At 38.9% G+C, this 21,732-nt stretch overlaps 1 protein-coding gene across 1 annotated transcript in view; it reads left to right on the forward strand.

Annotated features, from left to right (window-relative positions):
• The first annotated feature begins 3,794 nt into the window (after positions 1–3,794).
• LOC311085321 (uncharacterized protein) overlaps positions 3,795–21,732 on the forward strand; it is a 39,380-nt gene continuing 21,442 nt past the window's right edge. Inside the window, exon 1 of the mRNA XM_084117796.1 lies at positions 3,795–3,853. Within this exon, the coding sequence (XP_083973922.1) occupies positions 3,838–3,853 (16 nt within the window). The 5' untranslated portion in view covers positions 3,795–3,837. The remainder of the gene's footprint in view (positions 3,854–21,732) is intronic.

Consider the following 21,732-nt stretch of genomic DNA (forward strand, 5'->3'; position numbering starts at 1 on the left):
ACTCAGCAACAGGGTTGAACTTCATTAGGCGGATCAGAAGTCGCTGGCACCTCAGTGGAGTTTTGTCTAGGTCTCTGTGGTTAATGAGCGTCACTAGTGGTTTATGGTCGGTAAGTAATTTGTAGCTTTCCAGGCCACACAGATATAGATAGAACTTTTCTGACGCCCATACACTAGCAAGGCACTCCTTTTCTATCTGTGCGTACTTCTTTTCCGCTTCGTTCAGTGTACGAGAACAGTAGGCTACTGGTTTGAGTGTGCCTCCATGATTCTGCAGCAGTACTCCGCCTAATCCGTAACTGGATGCGTCTGCTCCTACTACAGTGGGCAGATTTGGATCAAAGTACTGAAGAACAGGTGCAGAGGATATCAGTGTTTTTACTTTCTGGAAGGCTGCTTCTTGCTGCGAGTCCCACACCCATGCTACTGCATTCTTCAACAGCTCGTTAAGGGGATGGAGGATTTGCGACAAATTGGGTATGTATCTACCAACATAATTCACCATACCGAGTACTCTTTTTAACTCACTCACATTTGTAGGTGTCTCTAGTGCAGTGATGGCGGACACTCTTTCTGGGCTTGGAGCCACACCCTCTTGACTAATGACCTGACCCAGAAAGTGGAGAGAAGCCTGCCTGAACTTACACTTTTGGCGGTTGAGTTTTAAGCCAGATGCACAGACTGTCTCCATCACCCTTTTCAGGCGGCTGTCGTGCTCCTCCAGAGTGGCTCCGAACACTAGTATATCGTCCATGTAAACTACCGTGCCCTCATGTTCATGCAGTAGTTCTTGCATCCTCCTCTGGAATATTTCTGGAGCCGATGTTATCCCGAATGGGAGCCTTTTAAAACAGTAGCGACCATTTGGCGTTATAAAGGTCGTTAATTTTGAACTTTCTTCATCTAGGGCCATCTGCCAAAATCCACTGGCAGCATCCAAAGTTGTGTACACTTTACTTCCAGCCAGTTTGTGCAAGATGCTGTCTGTGGTCGGCAAGATGAACTTTTCCCTCTTCACGTTCTCGTTCAGTTTAGTGAGACCTACACAGATTCTTACTTTTCCGTTCGGCTTTATTACAGGCACCATAGGCGCTACCCATTCTGTAGGCTCTGTCACGCGCTCTATTATGCCATTTTCCTCCATTCGCTGAAGCTCCTCCTCTACTTTAGGTAGCAGCGGAATGGGTATGCGGCGAGGGGCTGCAACGCTGTATGGCTTAGCGTTTTCTTTTAGGACTATTTTTATGGGGTCTCCTTTTAGTAGTCCTAATTTAGTAGTCCCCAAACACACTGACTTCTCCAATGTGTTGTATTAGACCCAGGCGAGCACCGACAGATCTACTCAGTAAATTATCACAAGTAGACTTTGCCACTATTACTCTAAAGTAACAGTCTGTTGTTTTTCTCCCTTTTGTCTCTTGTGTCTTAGCTATGAATTGCCCCAAATGGACTACTTTTCCTCCTGGACTTTCCAGTTTAGAGGTAACCGGATTAAGTTTCGGCTTGACAAGGAGGCTGCTGTATGTGGCCTCATTTATTATCGTTGTGTCAGCCACAGAATCGATCTTGAAGCTGACTGGAGTGTGGCATATGATTAGAGTTGTGCGCCATGGTGGCTCTGTATCTGTGATGATTTCATCCACTGTAGCCTCATTCTTGGTCGTAGTCTCTTTAATTGAGCCTAAGAATAAGCTGTCAACATCTTCAGTCACTTCTTGTATCATTCTGGTTTTGCATTTGTTCGCAAAGTGACCAATTTTGTGGCATTTATTACATTCTCTGTCTTTAGCTGGGCATTTGTCTCTTGCATGCTTGCGCCCACATCTCCCACAGTTTTTTCTTTCACTTTCTTTTCGTCCGCCTGCTGCCTCATACTGTGTTTTTTTCCACTTGCTTTTATAAACTTTAGATTTCACTTCATCAACCTGCCCTGATGCACCAGCCTCGCTGTTCTGTTGCTTCACTAGCTCACTGTGCCTGGCCATGTCGACTGCTTTTTTCAGAGTGAGGTCGCTTGTCATTTGCAGCTTCAATGAAAGATCTTTGTCTTTAATCCCTATGACAAGTCTATCTCTTATTTCCTCCTCCTTCTCATGAAAGTCACAGTGGGCTGCGAGTTCATACAAGTGCCTTATGTACTGTTCAACGGACTCACCCACTTCTTGCGTCCGCGAGTGAAAACGTGCTCTCTCGAAAATCACATTCCTTTTCGACACGAAGTGCTCGTCAAACAGCCTCAGCACATGGTCCAAATTCCTCTTCCTCTTCCTCGTCATCCGGCAAGACGAATGAATTGTACACTTGCTCTGCCTCTGGGCCCATAGAATAAATCAGTGCGCTGACCTGAACATCGGCTGGCTCTCTGTTAAGCTTTGTTGCTATTCGGTACCTGGAGAAGCGTTGTTTCCAGTCGGGCCCATCCTCCGGTTTAGCGAAGTTAAGTTGCTCCGGCGCCGAAAACTTTGCCATTCTGGGCAGCTTTCTCCAGTCAAACTACTTCTTTTAGTCAGCATGATGTTTCGGTTCACTTCCGACACCATGTGAAAGGTTCCTATCTTCTCATGAATATATAAGGAGACAGTGGATTGTCTTTTACTAGACTTTATTTATTAACATGACGCAGCCGCATACATGTGTCTCAGCATACATGAGTCTCCGCTCAATGTTATCTTCCTGTTGTAACGTCATGCATACGTCAGCACTGACGTATGCCCAATCACAGAACATGACAGGTTCACGTGACAATCATATAATGGAGTTGCACAGGTAGAAATTGCGAGGGGGTCGGTAAAAATATAATTAAAAGCATGTGTAAAATTAATTACATGATATGCTTTATATAAATGTTTGTGAAAGTACTAGTAAAACAATACAAATGCAAACAAATGCAAAATATGATTAGAAACATTTTGAGTCCCCCTCCGTTGCCTCACAGTGGTTTGGTCCTGAGCGATAGTGGAGCGTTTTTGGAGCGAGAGAAAATCACAATGCTCCGACAAAAAAAAAAATCCGCTCCTCGCTCCTGGCAAAATCACGCAGCTCCGCTCCCACTCCGCACCGCTCACATACTCTGGTGTGGAATAGTGAATCGATTAGTAATTAGCACATGGAGGAGGGTAATTTGCTCCTGAGAAACACGATAGCTGCTGATAATACTGGAGGAGCTTATATATGAATACAGTGATAGGTGTCGTATTCCTATAGGTAGATGTGGATCAGCTGAGAGTCACTGTTGCAAGCTTGACTAATGTGACATGGCAGAACTGACGCTACGTTTGATTTATAAGATAACATTCTATGCGTGTGCACTTAGGGAGGTCTGGAGGGTGGCAGCACCAACTAAAAACACACCTGAACCAGTAAATCAAGCTCTTCAGGATTACTTGATAAAGGCAGGTGTGGTGGAGGTTAGAGCTTAACTCTTTGACCATCCAGGAGGAGTTTCACACCCCTAACTTAGAGCCTATTCAACATTGAACTCTGGCTGAATTACGCAAGGTCACTAAACGTCTTTCATAGGTGCGTCTGCAGGTGTTCAGCGATTAGAATGAAAAATTACTATTAATCAGAAGATAGAGAATCTGCCTCACCGAAAGAAATTTTGAATAATGAAGATGAGTTTGTATCTGCTTATCCTATTCATCAGAACAACAAAAGAATTTTCAGATCTTAGTTTATGGTTTAAAAAAGTAAAAATAAATGGACGCAAAAGAGCACATAATTGACTCAAATAAATATAGAATGTATTTTTGCCCTCCCTCTGCAGGCGTGGCACAGATGAGCTCTTGCCTTTCAGTGTTTTTCTTTTGATTTTTATTTGAAGGTGTTGGTGTTGAAATGGCATCAAGTTCTGGTAAGAATCACATTAGATACAAAGATATGCAGCAACGTTTCCTCAATGATTTATGAAATATTATTTTTAAATATCATTTTCAAATTTGCTATAAATTTAAGTTGTTTTTATTAGTTTTACTAATTATTTTGTTAGTTTTACTTTAGTTTTTATTTTGTGTAAACATTTCTATTTACTTGTTAGCCTATATATATTTTAGTGTCAGTTTTAGTTTTAGTAATTAAAGTTTAGCAAAATTAACAGAACATTTCCAGAGTGCAAACCGAAGTTAGACAATTTAAGCTTAGTGACTTAAAGTAAGTTGAGAATAATAAAAGTATGCAAATATTGAAATGTGTTCACAAAGAAGTCTTTGTGCTAGTTGTTGGACATTTATTGGTGTTTTTCTGTGTTGCTGATGGTCTTTTGCAGAAAGATAGTATGTGAGGCCTCCTCTATTAATCTATGATTCCTTTGATTTTTGACTAACTCAATTTTTGATTGTTGAAAAGATTTGTGTAGAGTCAGACTATACAGCAGTGCATCTCAAAACCTGTCCTGGGGACCTGTCCTGTCAGGTCAGATTTATAGCAGCCATAAACCCGAGTGTGCAGCGCTGTTGTTTAATCTATTAAGCACAAATAAATGCCTGACGCTAACATTTAAACGCTAAATATTCAGTTTTCAGAATATATACTTCACATATTAAAGTGTGCCAATAAATTAAATGTAACAATTATATTAATACTAATTATGAAAATACCAACAGAGTTTCTTGATGCAAGTAAATGGTGGTCTAATTATTTTATGGTTTCTATGCTGTTTATATGGCAGAATATATGAGCATGGAACATAGGCTATAGGCTTATTTTAAAAAAAATGTTAGCAAATGGACTTAAACTTTCAAAAACCTGTAGAGGAGTGGTCTGGGTTCAAACATTTCAACACGCAAAGTGAAGCATTCACGTTACTGGAAAGAAAGTGAGGCTTCGCTTTTCATTGATCACGTGTTTCTCTGAAAACAATACGCGCTCCGACACAGAGCTTCATGAGGAATTCCGCTGTGTACTCGATGTCATACTCAGTGTCATACGTAACATCACTAAAAGCAGTAATGTGCGGTGAAATCTTGTCATGGGTAAGCTGTGACCTATCAATGTGGCATATGTTCATATATTCATTCAGTTAATGTAGCAACCCAAGTTCATATCAGGCATCATCGCATCGCTGCCTGCATACAGCAAAGTCAGTCATATGTGAGGCTAACGCACAATCAAATCTAATAATCAAATTAATGGACACATCTATCTTATGACTTATACAACAAACAAATGTTTTGTGCGGGACACAGTAACGGTGCGTGTCCACTACAGCGGCAATACTTTTTTTTTTTTTTTTTTTTTTTTTTATTGAACCACACAACAACAAGATACATACTCTAGCAGAGGAACAAAAAACAATGCAAACGATTACAATAAGGGGCATATTCAGAAAAAAGAACCGAAACCAGCCACATATACAAAAACCAAACAAAAAATAAAAAAATAAAAATAAAAAGGGAGCTATAAAATAATCTGTACAACAACCTATAGAAACAAAGGAGCAGTACAACACTCAAAACAGTAAAAATTATGTTATGTCACAAAGTATTTTTTTGGCTGACTTGTACATTTTAATTTTATGGAGAGATGAAAAAAAAGTTTGAAATCATTGATGAAACAATTAAATGACGGCTTAGAATTTTTCCATTTACTGCAGTGAATATGATATTTACACAGAAGAATGATCACATTAATTAGGTCCGATACGGACAGATCCAAATTATCCACAAAATACAGAATTTCAACAGTATCAAGCAAAGGAACACCATCTATTTTTAGAGACAACCAATCCTTTATATCTTTCCAAAACTCTTTGGTAACCGGACAAAAGACAAATAAATGTTCCACTGTTTCCTCGAATTTTCCACAAAAGACACAAGCGTCCACCATGAATTTAAATCGCTTTTTAAGAAATTCAGCAACTGGATAAATATTACGTATTATTTTGAAATGAGTTTCTTTAACTTTGGGAGAAACAGGCCATCTAATAAATTTTGAGACAGCCTTTACCATAGTAGACTGCGATAGAAATTCAGGAACCAGCAGTGGTTTGTTAAAATCTGTATATATTTTAGATCTTAACACCAAACCAATTACCTTGTTATTACATTTCTTATCAACTAAATCTAGACCATTAATCAGTAGGGCCGGAAGAGAAGGCTCGCTACTGTAATATTTTAAAATACCACAAATTAATTGTAAAAGGGGAAGAGGAACGGCTTTACAGATTTTGTCAAATTCTCTTGTTGTACAAGCCACGTCATATTTCTCTTTGAAACTCTCAAAACTAAGGAAATTAAATAATGATTTTTTTATTTATTAAAATGACCCTATTATTCCAGAGTGTGGATCTATGGGGAGTAAAATTATGTGTAAATATCATTTTCCAAAAATGAAGGATTTGTTTATGGAAATTAGACATTCTAAGAGGGATTTTATTAACTTCAAAATCACACTTTAAAAGAAATTCCAGGCCACCTAACTTATTGAACAACCTTCTGGGAATGTGGAACCACATATAATTTGATTGAGAAAGAAACTCTTTAATCCACTTAATCCTAAACACATCTACTAGTGCCTCAAAGTCAATGGCCTTAATTCCACCTTCATTATAATCTCTGACTAGTTGAGATCTCTTAATATAGTGGGTTTTATTTCTCCACAAAAAATGGAATAAAACAGAGTTGGCTTTACTAATATTGCTGGAGGAGACATAAAGATAGTGACAAGGATAAGATAATTTGGATATACCTTCAGCTTTAGACAGAAGAACTCTACCAAATACTGTTAAATCTCTGGTTAACCAATGACTTAAAGGGCACCTATTATGCCCCTTTTTACAAGATGTAATATTGGTCTTGGGTGTCCCCAGAATGTATTTGTGAAGTTTCAGCACAAAATACCCCACAGTTAATTTATTATAACCATTTGAAAATGTCATTTTTGGGGCCTGTTTTAAAAAGAGCTGTTTTGGTGTGTACCACCTTAAATGTAAATGAGCTGCATAATCCCCGCCCTGCTGGACCCAGATGATGAAGAGAGTCCGGCAGAAGAAACACGAAAGAGAATGGACTAAACGTCTCGGAATGGTTATTTGATACATTTATGTACTTACAAAGTTTTAATCGCGTCCCCTTTCCAATTATGGATGTGCAACACACACACACACACACACACGAATTGTGATAACGTTCGCGCAATTTTTTGAAACTACACACACACAAATACTTTGATAACGTTTGCTAAGTACAAACGATTTTTTTTTTCTTAAGTACAAACGAAATTATATTTATGCCAGGGGTGCTGTTGCGTCATGTTGACATTACTTGACATCGTACAGGTGCTTATGTGGCAAATGTGAGAAGATGGCTACAGAACCAGAAAACACATGCTGCAGGGAGATAGACGTTTATATAGGCTACTGTCTATGGAGATAGAGCAGACCTTAATTTATTTACATTTGTAATTGCTGCAAAAAATGATACGTGACATAAAACTGTCTGACGTTGTTTGTTGAGACATCCTATGACGACGACAATAAATAGCTTTAGACGCATTTGTTGTTGAACTGGCTGACATCGATTGAAATGACTATTTGCTCAAAAATCATAAAATACACTTACTTCTTCTGGAGGTGACGTCGGATCGCGAACAGTAGGCAACGATCCACACTTGAGGATTAACTTTAACCCTCGTTCACTAAACAGTCAATCAGAAAATGATTCGCGCAAACATAAACGTATTTAGGAAGTTTAAGTGGCGCCTTTTCTTCATAAATAAAATCCATCCGCTGCGTTTTCAGTGGCTCTGATGTCAGTGAAGACTAGTATGTCCATTCTTACATCCCAGAACAGAACACCTAACGTTACTCTTCTTAGGAGACATTACCGGCTGTCGTTGAAACAATGGAGGATGGTGTACAGATCACCAAGGGCGGGGTCTATGCCAAAACCAGATTGTCAATCAAACCACGTCGGTGGGGCTTAGCACAATTCTACGTCACAGTGAGGGCAATCTTAGAACAGCTCGTTCTGAGACAGTGCTTGTGATTTATTGAGATATTAAAAAAACTACTGGGTGGATTTTTATCATTCTAGGGTGGTTTTGCTCACACAATGCCAACACACATTTATGTTCAAACACCATGTAAAAGTGAATTTTGCATAATAGGTGCCCTTTAAGGACTTTTCCGTGTCAATGATTCGATTGGCAATATTTACATCTTGTCTTCTAATTGGGTTTTTAGATATTGTGATTCCTAAATATTTTACTTGTCACGGAACGCACGACAGCGCCTCCTCCTGGTTTCACTAGGTCCCTCTCTCCTGCATACTAGAACTGCATTTCCCTCATCACCTCATTAGGATTTCATCAGTTTCACCTGTGCACCCTCAGCTCCCCTTTATCTGGACTGTTCTGTTCTGTTCTCATTTGTGAAGTCTTGTTTTACCAAACCTCTGTCTCAGTTTGTATCTCTTGCTACTCTGTATTTTGACTTGACCTGGTGTATTTGAACTTGGACTCTGAACTCGTTTGTGAACCTTTGCTGCCTGCCTCTGACTACTGCTTGTTTGACTACGATTCTGGATTGCCCCTGTCATCTTTTGAGTATTGTTATCTTCTGCAATAAATATCTGCAAATGGATCCGACCGTCTCTGCCTCTCCGTCACATTACTTCTTGAACAACTTTAATATTACTAATGGTAGAATCCACACTTGTATGAACTGGAAGTAATTCACATTTATTTAAATTGAGAGTTAAGCCAGATGCTTTGGAGAAAGTTTGAATGATATTAATTGTTTTTTCAACCATAGATTTGTCTTTTTAAAAAATAGATGTATCATCAGCAAATTGGCTTAACCTAAACTCTTTATCAAATATAATAATACCTTGTAAATCATGTGAATTATTAATAGTTGATGTTAATAACTGAGTAGTCAAAATGAAAAGTTTGGGAGAAATGGGGCAACCTTGTCTTATTCTAATAAGTAATATTGTAATATCCTTTTATTACTATAAAACTAGGAGTCATACCAGAATTTAATGAGACCTAGCTACTAATATCAGTGTAAAACATTTTGATAATGCTACAAAATTCCTCTCCAAAACCAAGAAAACGTAAAGATTCTATAAGGAAGGGATGTTCAATAGTGTCAAATGCCTTAAAGTCCAAAAACATAATATAACTGTCTGTGTTAATAAAGTCACTATAGTCTAAAATATCCAGTATTAATCTAGTATGATTATGAATATTTCTACCTTTTATAAAGGCAGATTGACATTCATCAATAATTTTTGCCAAACCTTTATCCAGCCTTCTCGAATAAACATGAGCTAATAGTTTGTAGTCATTACATAACAGAGTTATGGGTCTCCAGTTGTCCAGCAGCAAATGATCTTTATTGGGTTTAGGGATTAATGTAATGATGCCTCTTTTCATGGAAGGTGAAAGGTTGCCACTAGAAATACATTCTAAAAAAGCATTATAAAGCAAAAGTCTTATGTCTGTCCAAAAGTGTTGATAAAATGCCACCGATAATCCATCTAAGCCTGGAGATTTACCTTTTGACATTATAAAAATAGCATTGTCGAGTTCTTCTATTTTAAGGGGCTCGTCCAAATATGATTTGAAATCCTGTTCTATTTCCTCTTTTCTTAGTTCTTTTATCTTTGTGAAAAATATTGAAGATTCGATACCGGAGAATTTAGAATTATACAGATTGCAATAAAAAGTTCTTATTTCTTCGTTAATCTGATCATCATCTTCAATAATTAAGCCATTGATTGACAACTTCTGAATCTTCTTTTTAGTTTGTCTTTGTTTCTCCAAATTAAAAAAATACGAAGAATTTTTTTCCCCTTCTTCTAACCATCTGGCTCGAGAGCGAATGAAGGCTCCCTTGGCCTTCTCCAAGTATAAATTGTCAAATTTCGCTTGTAAATTATTTAGCTGAATCTGTTCATCTATAGTTAAATCAGTTTTGTTGCCAAATTTGTGCATTGCATTTATCAATTCAAGCCATTTCATACTTTTAAATTTGCTAATTTGCTTACCAGTCTCTATTGCTAATCCTCTAACATTAAATTTAAACCATTCCCATTTACTCAGGGGTGACGTTTCCATTGCATTAACATCTTTTAAAGCTTCTTTAATCTTTTCACAAAAACCCTCATTTTCAAGAAGACTGTTATTAAACTTCCAAATGACACTGCGCTCACACACTGATTTAAGGAAAGAAAAGGATAGCAAAACTGCACAATGATCGGTTAAGGGAGAAACTGAAATGTCACATTTCGATACGTTGTTAATAAGATTATTAGATATCAACCAGTAGTCAAGTCTTGAGCATTGGGCCTTATTAGAAGAACTGAACCATGAAAATTGTGATTTATGAGAATTAATCCATCTCCAATAATCTGTTAAGTGTAATTCTGAAATCAAATCTGAAATAACTTCCTCATAACAATGACAATTTGCTTTTGGAGGAGAACGATCTAACCAAAGATCATGAACCAAATTAAAATCCCCTCCCAAAATAATTCTATCAACAGCATAGGTGATTCTCCATTTTTTGACAGACTCCTTAAGAAAAACAAGCAATTCCCTATTCAGTGTTTTTTGGTTATATCCATAAATACACAGCAAAATAAAATTAACACCTCCTTGTTCAATTACTACCATAAGCCAATGACCCTTTGAATCACTTAGGTGGCACATAACATTACATGGCAGCCTATTAAACAGAACCATGACACCTGCAGAATGGGATGTACCATGACTAAAAAAACCTGAATCCCCCCATTGATTCTTCCAAAATGTAACATCAACTTCCTGAGAGTGTGTCTCCTGTAAAAAAACACAATTCGTCTTTTGCTCCTTGCAATAAAGAAAAATAGCCTTACGTTTTAAATGATCTTTTAGCCCCCTACAATTTAAAGAAAGAAATGATAACACCATTAAATCGAATGTGTCTCAATAAACCAAACAATAAGGACGATGCGCAGGAACGAGAAGAATATGTTCCTTTAAATTCTCAGCAACAAAGAAGATGCAACAAACCAAAAAAGCACTATTGTCATTAAGTCAAACATTACCTTAGACTACAAGGTAAATCAGTCATTCGGGGTCCACACGCCGGTTATCAATCAAAGCGTAACCTTCTTTAAGGAACGCTCACTTCCCCCTCTTCCGAGCCTCTTGAACCAACGGCCATAACTTTGCCCGAGCTTCCCTGTCTTCTTTGGAAAAGTCCTCCTTGAACCGAATATGCATTTCTTTGCATACTCTCGCGTCCTTGGACTTTCTCCACACATCATCACGTACATTTCTCATTCCGAACTGAATGATGATGGGCCTTGGCGTGCCATCACTTCTCTTGATCCCCAAACGGTGAACAACATCCACCGTGTCTCGTAGCCGATCAACAGAAAGCGGAACCACTCTGGTTAAAATCCCAATCACCAATTCTCTTGCATCCTCTCCGTCTTTTTCTTGTAGACCAATCATTCTCAGATTCCATCTTCGTTTGTAGCGAGCTTGTTCCTCGTGGGCTTTCTTGAGAGAGCTGTTCACTATCTGTAATTCGGCGACTTTCTTCTGCAGTACGGAGATTTCTTCCTTGTTCTCAGAGATGGCGCCCTTGTTAACTTCAATAAGCTTATCAAAGCCTTTCAACAGCTCGGTCTGCTCATCCACTTTTTTGGTTAACAGTTGTAAGGCACTGAGAATAGCCATACTAGTTTCACCTTCTTCCACGGATCTCAACCTTTTTGGGAGCGGGCTATCAATCGGCGTGTGAATAGGATTGGTAGATTTTGAGCTGGCTACATCCATGCCTTCTAAATCACTTTCGTCGCAAGCCTCGTGCAGGGCTAGACAAGTCAAGTCAAGTCAAGTATATTTGTATAGCGCTTTTCACAATACAGATTGTATCAAAGCAGCTTCACAGTATTAAATTAAAATAAAATAATACAACAAGGTTTGTTTCTAGTGGAATTTATTGATTGATAAAATAAAATTAAATATCCCCAAAATATCCCCAACTGAGCAAGCCAAAGGCAACAGTGGCAAGGAACCGAAAAAACTCCATCAAGTGACCTAATGGAGAAAAAAAATACCTTGGGAGAACCCAGGCTCAGTCGGGGGCCAGTTCTCCTCTGGCATTTATGAACTAGAGGCCGGATTGTAGTTTGAACTGTAAGATTAAAAATATTATATGAATGCCTGGCCGAAAAGATGCGTCTTTAATCTAGTTTTAAACTGGGAGAGCGAGTCTGAGAAACGAACAGTATCAGGAAGACTATTCCAGAGTTTCAGAGCCAAATGTGAAAATGCTCTCCCTCCTTTGGTTGATCTGGATATCCTAGGTATGACCAAAAGCCTCGAATTTAGTGATCTTAAAGAGCGCGATGGATTATAGGGCGATAGAAGATCCGTTAAATAGACTGGAGCTAAGCCGTTTAGGGCTTTATAAGTCAGTAGCAATACCTTGTAATTAATACGGAACTTTATAGGTAACCAATGCAGTGATGATAAAATCGGTGTTATATGATCATATTTCCTTGACCTAGTAAGAACTCTAGCAGCGGCATTTTGGACTAACTGTAGCTTGTTTATTGAGGTTGCAGGACAACCAGCTAATAAAGCATTACAGTAATCTAGTCTCGAGGTCATGAATGCATGAACTAACTTTTCTGCATCAGAAACTGATAGCATGTTACGTAGCAATGTTTCTAAGGTGGAAAAAGGCTGTTTTTGTAACATATGAAATATGATTTTCAAAAGACAGGTTGCAGTCTAGTATAACACCCAGGTCTTTTACTGTAGAGGATAAAGTAACAGGACATCCTACTATGTTAAAGTTGTAGTGTGAGAGGTTTTGTGAGCGTTTTTTTTAACCGATAAGTATTACCTTTGTCTTGTCTGGATTTAATAAAAGAAAATTACGCGTCATCCAATCTTTTATATCGTTAACACACTCAATTTGGATAATTTAGCGTTTTCATCTGGCCGTGATGAAATATATATTTGAGTGTCATCAGCATAACAATGGAAACTAATTCCATGTTTCCTTATAATATTTCCAAGTGGCAGCATATATATTGAGAATAATAGAGGGCCCAACACAGATCCCTGCGGCACTCCATAGTTTACTGGAGTTATGATCGATTTTTCTCCATTCAAATAGACAAAATGGTAGCGGTCAGATAAGTATGATCTAAACCAGCTTAATGCTTGTCCTTGAACACCAGTATAATTTTGTAGTCGATCTAAGAGTATTGTGTGATCTATAGTATCGAACGCAGCACTTAGATCAAGTAAAACTAGTATTGAGATACAGCCTTGGTCAGAAGCTAAAAGTAAATCATTTGTGATTTTTGTGATTTGTGTGTGTGGCTAACAGATTATAGTTGTGAACAGACATCTTCACAAAACTAAAAAAAAACCTTCAGTGCGAGTGATAATTACTCCAAAAGTATTAAAACAATACTTCCAATGAAAATTATGTTTGCTGCATCTTTGAATGTCAAAATCTAGGAACTAAATAACAACTAATATACAGAGCCCGCAAAAGTTAGACCTCTCATTCCGCCATCTTGGATCCTCCCCTCAGTGGCAATACTCCGCTCAGTGCCGCTGGCAACGCTGTAACGTCTCCGCTTTGGGGTGTGTCTGTTGCGAGTGTGTTTAATCTACACTGTAAAAAATGATTTTTTGGTGAAGTAAATACTACTGAAAAAAAACAATGTAATTTACATGAAAAAGTTAGTTCAGGCAAGAATTAAAAAAACGAAGTAAATTCCATATCAGTACTTAATTCAAGCAAGTAGAAATGAAAGCGTAAATATCAACTCAATAAAATTAAGTAAAAATTACTCAGCTTTTCTGATACTGGGGTTCCCATCATGCACTGGACCTTGAATAATTAATGAGGTTAATTTTTCACTGGTTTACAGCTGTATTTACACTGTTTTATCATTGCTTTTGTTGTCAGGATTAGTAACTTGCCATTTTGTGACATTTCGAGTAAATTTTCTGCTCAAAATGACACATTCAAACACAAAAACGATCCATCAAATGTTACCGTCATTGTGTATTGTCTACCAAGTATTGAGGTCTTTGCATTCACATGATGCTTAACATCTGACATGCTCTAGTATAAATTACTTAGATAATCTAAGTAAAGCACATACTATAAATGACTGGTATAATTCAATATTATTGTTTGAGTGAAATGTAATGCAAAGGAAATTTCAACTAAATCGATATTAATCAACCTTTTACTAGCCAAGTTAAAATTACTTATTTTCTGTGTTACTTTCACTTAACTAGGTTAAGTAAAGTTTACTTAATTCCATATTCCAAGTAAATTTAACTTAAAGATTTCTAATTAAAGCTACTGATGAATATGTTTAGGTTTTTACTTGGCAAATCTTTGTAAATTTACTAGCATTTTCTGAGTGAAAAAAGTTGCCTAGCTTTTTTCAAGTAAATCCTACTCCAAATTTTTTTCAGTGTATGTTCTTTTCAACACACGGACAGTATAATCATCAGCGATGCACGCGATTACATTTAGAAATAGACAAGCTTTGTTTCCAAATGCACCAAGCAAAGATCCTTTCAATTTGATAAACTTTTACAAATCCAGCCAATATAATCACAATGAACACATCCAAAATAAAATCTTTAACATATATATAACAACTGCAAAGCGTCTAATTTGTAAACAAAATGATTTACGCACTAAATCCAGCATAAACTCCGGCACAATTTGCATATTTTTAAACTCTCAAAACAGACGTCACATCCCGAACCTCACAGCAATTGGCTGCCGACCGCATTTTTCGCTTGATATTTGCATAAAGTCGAGAACTGCCCAACCTTTTGACGCTCTCGGTCGCTCTCAACGCTTTCTCCGGTCCGCTGTCAATCCCAAAATGCACTGCGCGAGCGTGAAGCTCAACTTGAGGTTAGGAATGAATTGAAAACTCTCGCTCCGCTCCGCTCGCACCGTGCCAGTGGACGCGGAGCGAGCATTTTCAATTCATTCCTATGGAAGTATCCAAGTCATGAACCCAGCCATTTGTGAACTGAACGTGGGCTTCCATAGATTTATAATTACGAAACTGAGCCTCGGAATAAGCACTCACACCACAGACTAAATAAACAAAAATATCTGGAAATGTCAGAGGAGGTAAATCGTCGGGGTCTCGAGTATATTCTCTTGCAGGCACCTCATACGGATCCATATTTCCGATCAATGACATCTTTTCCATGTACCGTTTTCTTGCGTCAGGTAGAAGTTTGTCTCTGTATAGTACATTTCGTTCTTTTAATCGACTTTTCAACATTGTTTCGTGTAGTAAGTGGTTGTTTTAAATCTCGCCCGATGTGGCCTCACAAAATGGCGGCGCACTCTTGTTTACGTCCCAGAATGCACTGCGCAGTGACGTCGGTTGCCAAGCCCGAGAGCGAGTGGATCACGTGACATGAAGCAAGCTCGGTCTCTGCCTCAATGGCCCTGTCCCAAATGGCACACTCTGGACTTGTGGACTTCCTCAGAGTCCATACTTTGGTGACGTCATGTAGTGCAGACCTATAGGGCCCTTGGCGCGAGTCCACGAGGCGCATTGAGAGGTATTTTTGGGACAGACTCGATCGTCACGCCGGAAATAATGGTCTGGTTGTTGTTGGACAGGAGAAATCACATTTTTGCGCTCCGACGTCTTATCTGCATGTCAACTACACAGCCTGCTTTTACAGTTCTGTATTTTGATATTGTGTATGCCACCTGGGCATTAGACAATAGATACATCATGCTTATTTAAATGATGTATACAGTGATGTATTTGAAATGATGTATAATGCTGCTGAGCACACTTCAGAGCGTTAAAATGCTGAATGGGATGGCCTACGGACTCGTAGACTCTGTGAGCACGCGCAATTTAAGTCCACGCGACCGAAAGTCCGCATGAAGTGCGCCATTTGGGACAGGGTCAATGTTGATAATTCAAGACAGCATGAGAACTGACTGCGCATACGCAAATCTACGTAAACTACGTTCTATGGACCAAAGAGGCACTGCTAACCTCTGCCTCAATGGCCATGGCCTTGAATTTCCTGCATGAAACAATGGTTTTTAGGAGCAAACAATGGCAAAATGAGTATATTATATGTGTATTCCTGAAAATTTTTGTTACAAAAATTAATATTTGGAATAAAATAAATGCAATTAATAATGTGGTGAATTAATAAAGCTCTTGGAATTAATAAATGTAATGTCAACATTTCCTTTGGTGAGGCACTGCCTACCCTGCCTACCCTGACCACACATCCCTGACTAAAAGGTAGGTGTGGTGGAGGAGATTGGAGCTAGACTGTGTCATGTTTTTTTTTTGGTTTTGGTTCCTGTTTTTTGGTTAATGTTCATGTCTTGTGATTCCCTGTTTGCCTCATGTGATCCAGTCACGTGATCTTGTCATGTGGTTCGTTTAGTTTATGTGTTGACTGTGTCATCCTGGGGCACAACTATACATTTAATGCCTTTAGGTTTTTCTCTAGAATTTAGGGTCTGTCTACAACGGCACCGGTTTCAACTAAAAACAGAAGACTTTTTATGAATTTTGACTAGGGATGCAACGAAATTAAAATATCATAAAATATCAATATATCAATCCATTATTCTTCATTCAGCGCGCCGACATACACAAAGACACAAAGACACACACACACACAACACACAAGGAATAGAAAGGTGAGCGCAGCGCACATACGGAGCGGGAAAGAGTGAAGTTACTAAACAAGCTGCGCGAGAATGAAACCTGATTGCCGAACACGGAGGGACGGGGCGGGACGGGGCGGGACGGGACGGGGCGGGACGGGAAAGGGGGGTTCGGGGCGGGGCATCGGGGCGGTAGATTTTCTGCCTTTTTTTTCTTTCGGCCGAAAATTTATTTTCTGCTAGTTTAACAATGAGAAAAATGCTCACGCGCCCAGCGCATAAAAGGGTTGTCTTAAAGGGTTGTCCCTATTCTCTTAATGAGTAATGGGTGTGTTTTGTGCATAACGTGCCAAAAAACAATCAGACTCCCATCTCCTATTCCCTTTAAATGCCAGTTGCGTTCGTGCCATGGCGGATTCACTATTTACATGGTGGAATTCGCAAGCGGAAAGACTGGACACATCTCCAGAGATCAAACAGATCTGCTCGTGCACGAGGTAAAAGTGCGCAAGCAGACCATCTACAGAACAAGCCGTATTCCACCATATCTTTATGTACACAGTATTAATCTTTTACATTGTAATTCTTTTATTTTTAATATTTGGCATGTTTGTGTGCTGCTGCACATCCCTGTGTGTGTAATAAGCAGTGTATGGGCATTGTGGACCCGCCTATCGGCTCATAATACTAATGTGCCCTTTAAATAACAAAAAAATACTGCGCCATTGACCTTTTTCGCTGTCACGATCTCAGCCTGTGTTCCCGTCTTGTGTGAGGACTTTTGTGTTCCCTTTCGTTCAGTAGCTTCGAGTTACGTCAGTAAATGACAAAATGGGGGGTTTCGCTTAGAAGCCTATCACCTTCGAGTTATACAAAACGAGCCAATGGCAATGGAAATGGGTCTGCGGAATTTGCATAGCGCAACTCCGACTCACCACGTGGGTATAAATGGAGGACGCTGGAAATCTTGCATCATGTTTTTTGTTTTTGCTTCGGAGCCATGAGCTTCTCTTCACTCCTCTGCAAGCCTGTTTCTGAGTTATTCGAGAGACTATGAGACTAGCGGCTCACTAGCGGCTCTCCAGTGTGTTGGTGAAACGGTGCGTTCCAGTAAGATCACATTGTCTGCTGCTGATCTGTGCACTGATCTGCCAACAGTGTGTTCTTCAGCACTCTGCTGAGCTTTCCTTTCCTCTAAAAGAGCTTGCGTGTGGCACGTCTTTTTAAAGATGTCTCGCCCATGCACTTCTGGGTGTGGTCGGTTCGTTTTGCCATCTGATGGGCACAATCGCTGCCTAGTGTGTTTGGGTTTAGATCACACTCAGGCAGCGTTTGTGGACTAGTCATGTTCTCATTGCGTGAACATGACCATCGCGGTGCTGCGGTCAAGACTCAATGACCTCCATAGAGGTAGAGTCCCCTCTACCAAACCCCAACCTATCGCCTCCGTGAGAGGTGATACTTTGGCTGGTGGCCAGGGTAACCTGAGGGTGACGGTGTGGAATAAAGCCCCGACAATTCTTCCTCGGGCCACACCCCCCTCTTGTGCACCGCAACCCGCGAGTGTTCAGGCTGAGATCGCGGGACCGTCTTCAGATGCTCCCTGCATCTCATTCGGCGCTCTAGATGATGAGACGATGTCCATCGCCGCACCACAAGGTGGGCTGGAGTATTCCGGAGACGGAGATGTGCCAGCATTGCCCGAGTCTGATCCGGAATTGACAGGTTTGTAGCGCAAACTGTTTTACAGTTTACTGCACTTGATATATTCTTCTTGTTATTTCCCTATAGTGACTAATCAATCTGAAGTCTTGCAAATTCAAAGAAAACACCTTAGTTTCCCATTGGAAAATAAGGTGGATAGCGTCTCGAATACTGTCTGTATAAATGTGTAACGGGCTCTATTAACTGTACCATAGTGCAGGGCTAACCACCATAGACACTGAGGGGAACAAGTCCCTCCAATAATTAGAAATGGCCAAACTGTCCCTCCCAATATTTGAAATTCTTGCACTGCTCTGTTGCACTTCATTACACAGACAAAAAGGTTGAAAAGTAAAAAAATAAAATAATTGTCTAGTCTGCCTCAGTGGTCCAAAAGTGCTCGTCAATGTCAAAATGATTGAGATGACCAATCAAATAAAGTAGGCGGGGTTTAGTGTTCACAGAAGCAGAGCATGAATTTCTGCACAAAGCGTCAGGTTAACATTAAAAGAGAGTGAGGAGGTAAGATCCTCGACCGACAACGGTAACATTCAGTGATGTAAACTACTGAACTTTTTTCTCACATATGGCCACTTCTAATTTTAAAATATGCATTTCATGTAATTCCTAACTAAATGTGACGAGACAAGAAACATTTTACGTTTCCAACATATTATGCATACAAATAAGTACATGTACATGTGTACAAAATTGAATGCACATTAATGAAAATATTATTTGCAAATAGAATTAGACCTAGAACCCCCCCCCCCCCACACACACACACACACACACACACACACATGCCATAATGACACTGACTAAAGTAAAAGAAGGCCACCTAAATAAAACCATAAAGTATATTCTAGGTATTATCAACTGGCCGGAATTTTGAGATCGCAATAGACATGAAGGACTATAATGCGTTAAGAGCTCGCTCAAGTACTGTGGAGCTAAACCACTTAGTGCTTTGTAAGTAATCAGCAATATTTAAAAATGTATACAATGTTTAATAGGGAGCCAATGCAGTGTTGACAGAACTGGGCTAATATGGTCATACTTCCTGGTTCTGGTAAGAACTCGAGCTGCTGCGTTTTGGACCAGCTGTAGTTTGTTTATTAAGCGTGCAGGGCAACCACCCAGTAGAGCATTACAATAATCTAGCCTTGAGGTCATGAACACATGAACTAATTGTTCCGCATTTGTCAATGAGAGCATATGACGTAATTTAGATATATTTTTAAGATGGAAAAATGCGGTTTTACAGATACTAGACGCGTGACTTTCAAATGAAAGATTGGTATCAAAGAGCACACACACACACACACACACACACACCCAGGTTCCTAATCGACGACGAAGACTTAACAGAGCAGCCATCGAGTGTTAGACAGTATTCTAGATTATTACATTGTTGGACTACAAATTTATTAAATGTTAAATCTAGGTTCCAATGCAATAGTATATAAACTAAGAAAGTTCGATACATTGTGTTTTACATTTTGAGTAAAAAAAAAGAGACTCGCTTTTTCAAATGCATGTTGCATCTACGGTAGCCGTTATGTACCAAAAGGCTATGACAGGATGTTCTAAATGGATGTTCCAAAAATATTTGTTACAGACTGCTGAACACTTTTACATTTTATTATTGATTAAGTTTAGAGGTCTATGTTTTGGATGAAAACTTTCACAGAGACCTCAAACAGAACGGCTGCCTTTCTTTAAAGTGAATTTCATTTTGTATTAATTGTATCTTAATTTTAATCAATGTTTCATGAACCAATTGCCTAGATTTAATAAATAAGAAGTAAATATAGCAGACAATAGATAATCATGACACGGAGGCGCCGGAGCGTGAACTGGAGCTCGTCTCATAAATTAACTGAAACTCAACGTATAAGGTAGCCTACTTGCCTCACAGACCTGATAAATATATAGAAAGCTTGAAATGTGTAGCCTGCTTTTAAACAGAACAATCCAACACGAAAGAAAACAGACTGCTGTCTGCTTATGTAATCCGTATGAAATGTGCCCTAGTATGAGAAAGCAGAATTTAAGTCGTTTGTCATGGTTGTAAAAAAAAATGGCTTTCTGAACATCTTTGCCAAGTGCAAACCAGTACAGAAGTAATCAATGAATTATCGGGGAGGGTCATGCCTTTTTTAACAATCATTTTGGAGGGTCACAGAAAAATGTATTGCTAGCGAAGAGAGGGTCAAGTCTATTTTGACTATAGATCTCAAAAATGAACAGTCCCTTAGGTACATTAAACCACGTCATGTCATGTTGTCAACATGGTACTTATGAAGCAGAATAGTGGGTAATAGTCTAATGCTTTTTGAAAACTGTACAACAATATATAACAATTTTGTAATAAAATTTCCGAAAATAACTTGCACAGTGTGATATATTTCCTCCAGTTGTGTACTTACAATATCTCAAAAGTCTCCAAAGATTTTTTATTTCAGAGAAATTCCGATTTTAAATAACTGTCCGTCCCGGAAAAGAAATGTCGCCTCTCAGTGACGCAATGTCCGCACTATCCTTTTTTTCCGGTGTGGACCATGTGATATTCCACCACACTGGAACATCACATGATCAAATGCGGAAGTGGTGGTTATAGCGTTATAGCCATAGACTGTATGGTTATAGCTGTTATGGATCACGATTACTCTTTGGCGAGTATTGAGGTGCCAACAAAACGAAAGCGTCCATATTCGGATGCACGCAAACAGTGTGACAAACGGAGGAATAAAACCCGGATAAATATCGCCCAGGCGTTTTCGAGATGGAGAGAGCTGCAATCTTGGACTTGACAGAGACTCTGCTCTCGCGAGTGTATTGATAGACAGGTAAGCAAATCAATTTTTTTTATTGTACAAGTAACATAATAGTTACAGTAAAGATGATTTTAATAGATATGAATTAATGACAAATAGCTGTAAGTTGTAACGGGATAATATAGCATAACATTTCACGTTCCTTGCAGTTCATTAATTATGATGACATAAAATAATACGATGAGACATACAGGTAATACAAAAACTAATAATTTACCTCATCCGTGATCATGATTCATTAATTCCATTTAGATACATCGCTAGATGGTGAAAACGCATTAAAAACGACATCTCCCATCGTCACCTCCTTCATAGTGTCATCAAGCTTCGCCTTTGTTATTGTTGGAAACTGCGCCCTCTTGTGGTCAAATTTTTTTTACATATTGGAGCTTTAAGGCTTTCTTCTTCATAAAACGAGTCGGACATCATCACATTTTTGTATACATTTTTATTTTTTTACATTTGTTAATGTGCTAATGAACCTTGTTACCACTACTTGTTTCACTTTTCACTTTAACTTAATTTACTCAT

The sequence above is a fragment of the Abramis brama genome, assembly GCF_963993115.1.
Source record: "Abramis brama genome assembly, chromosome: 6".
Lineage (NCBI taxonomy): Eukaryota > Metazoa > Chordata > Actinopteri > Cypriniformes > Leuciscidae > Abramis > Abramis brama.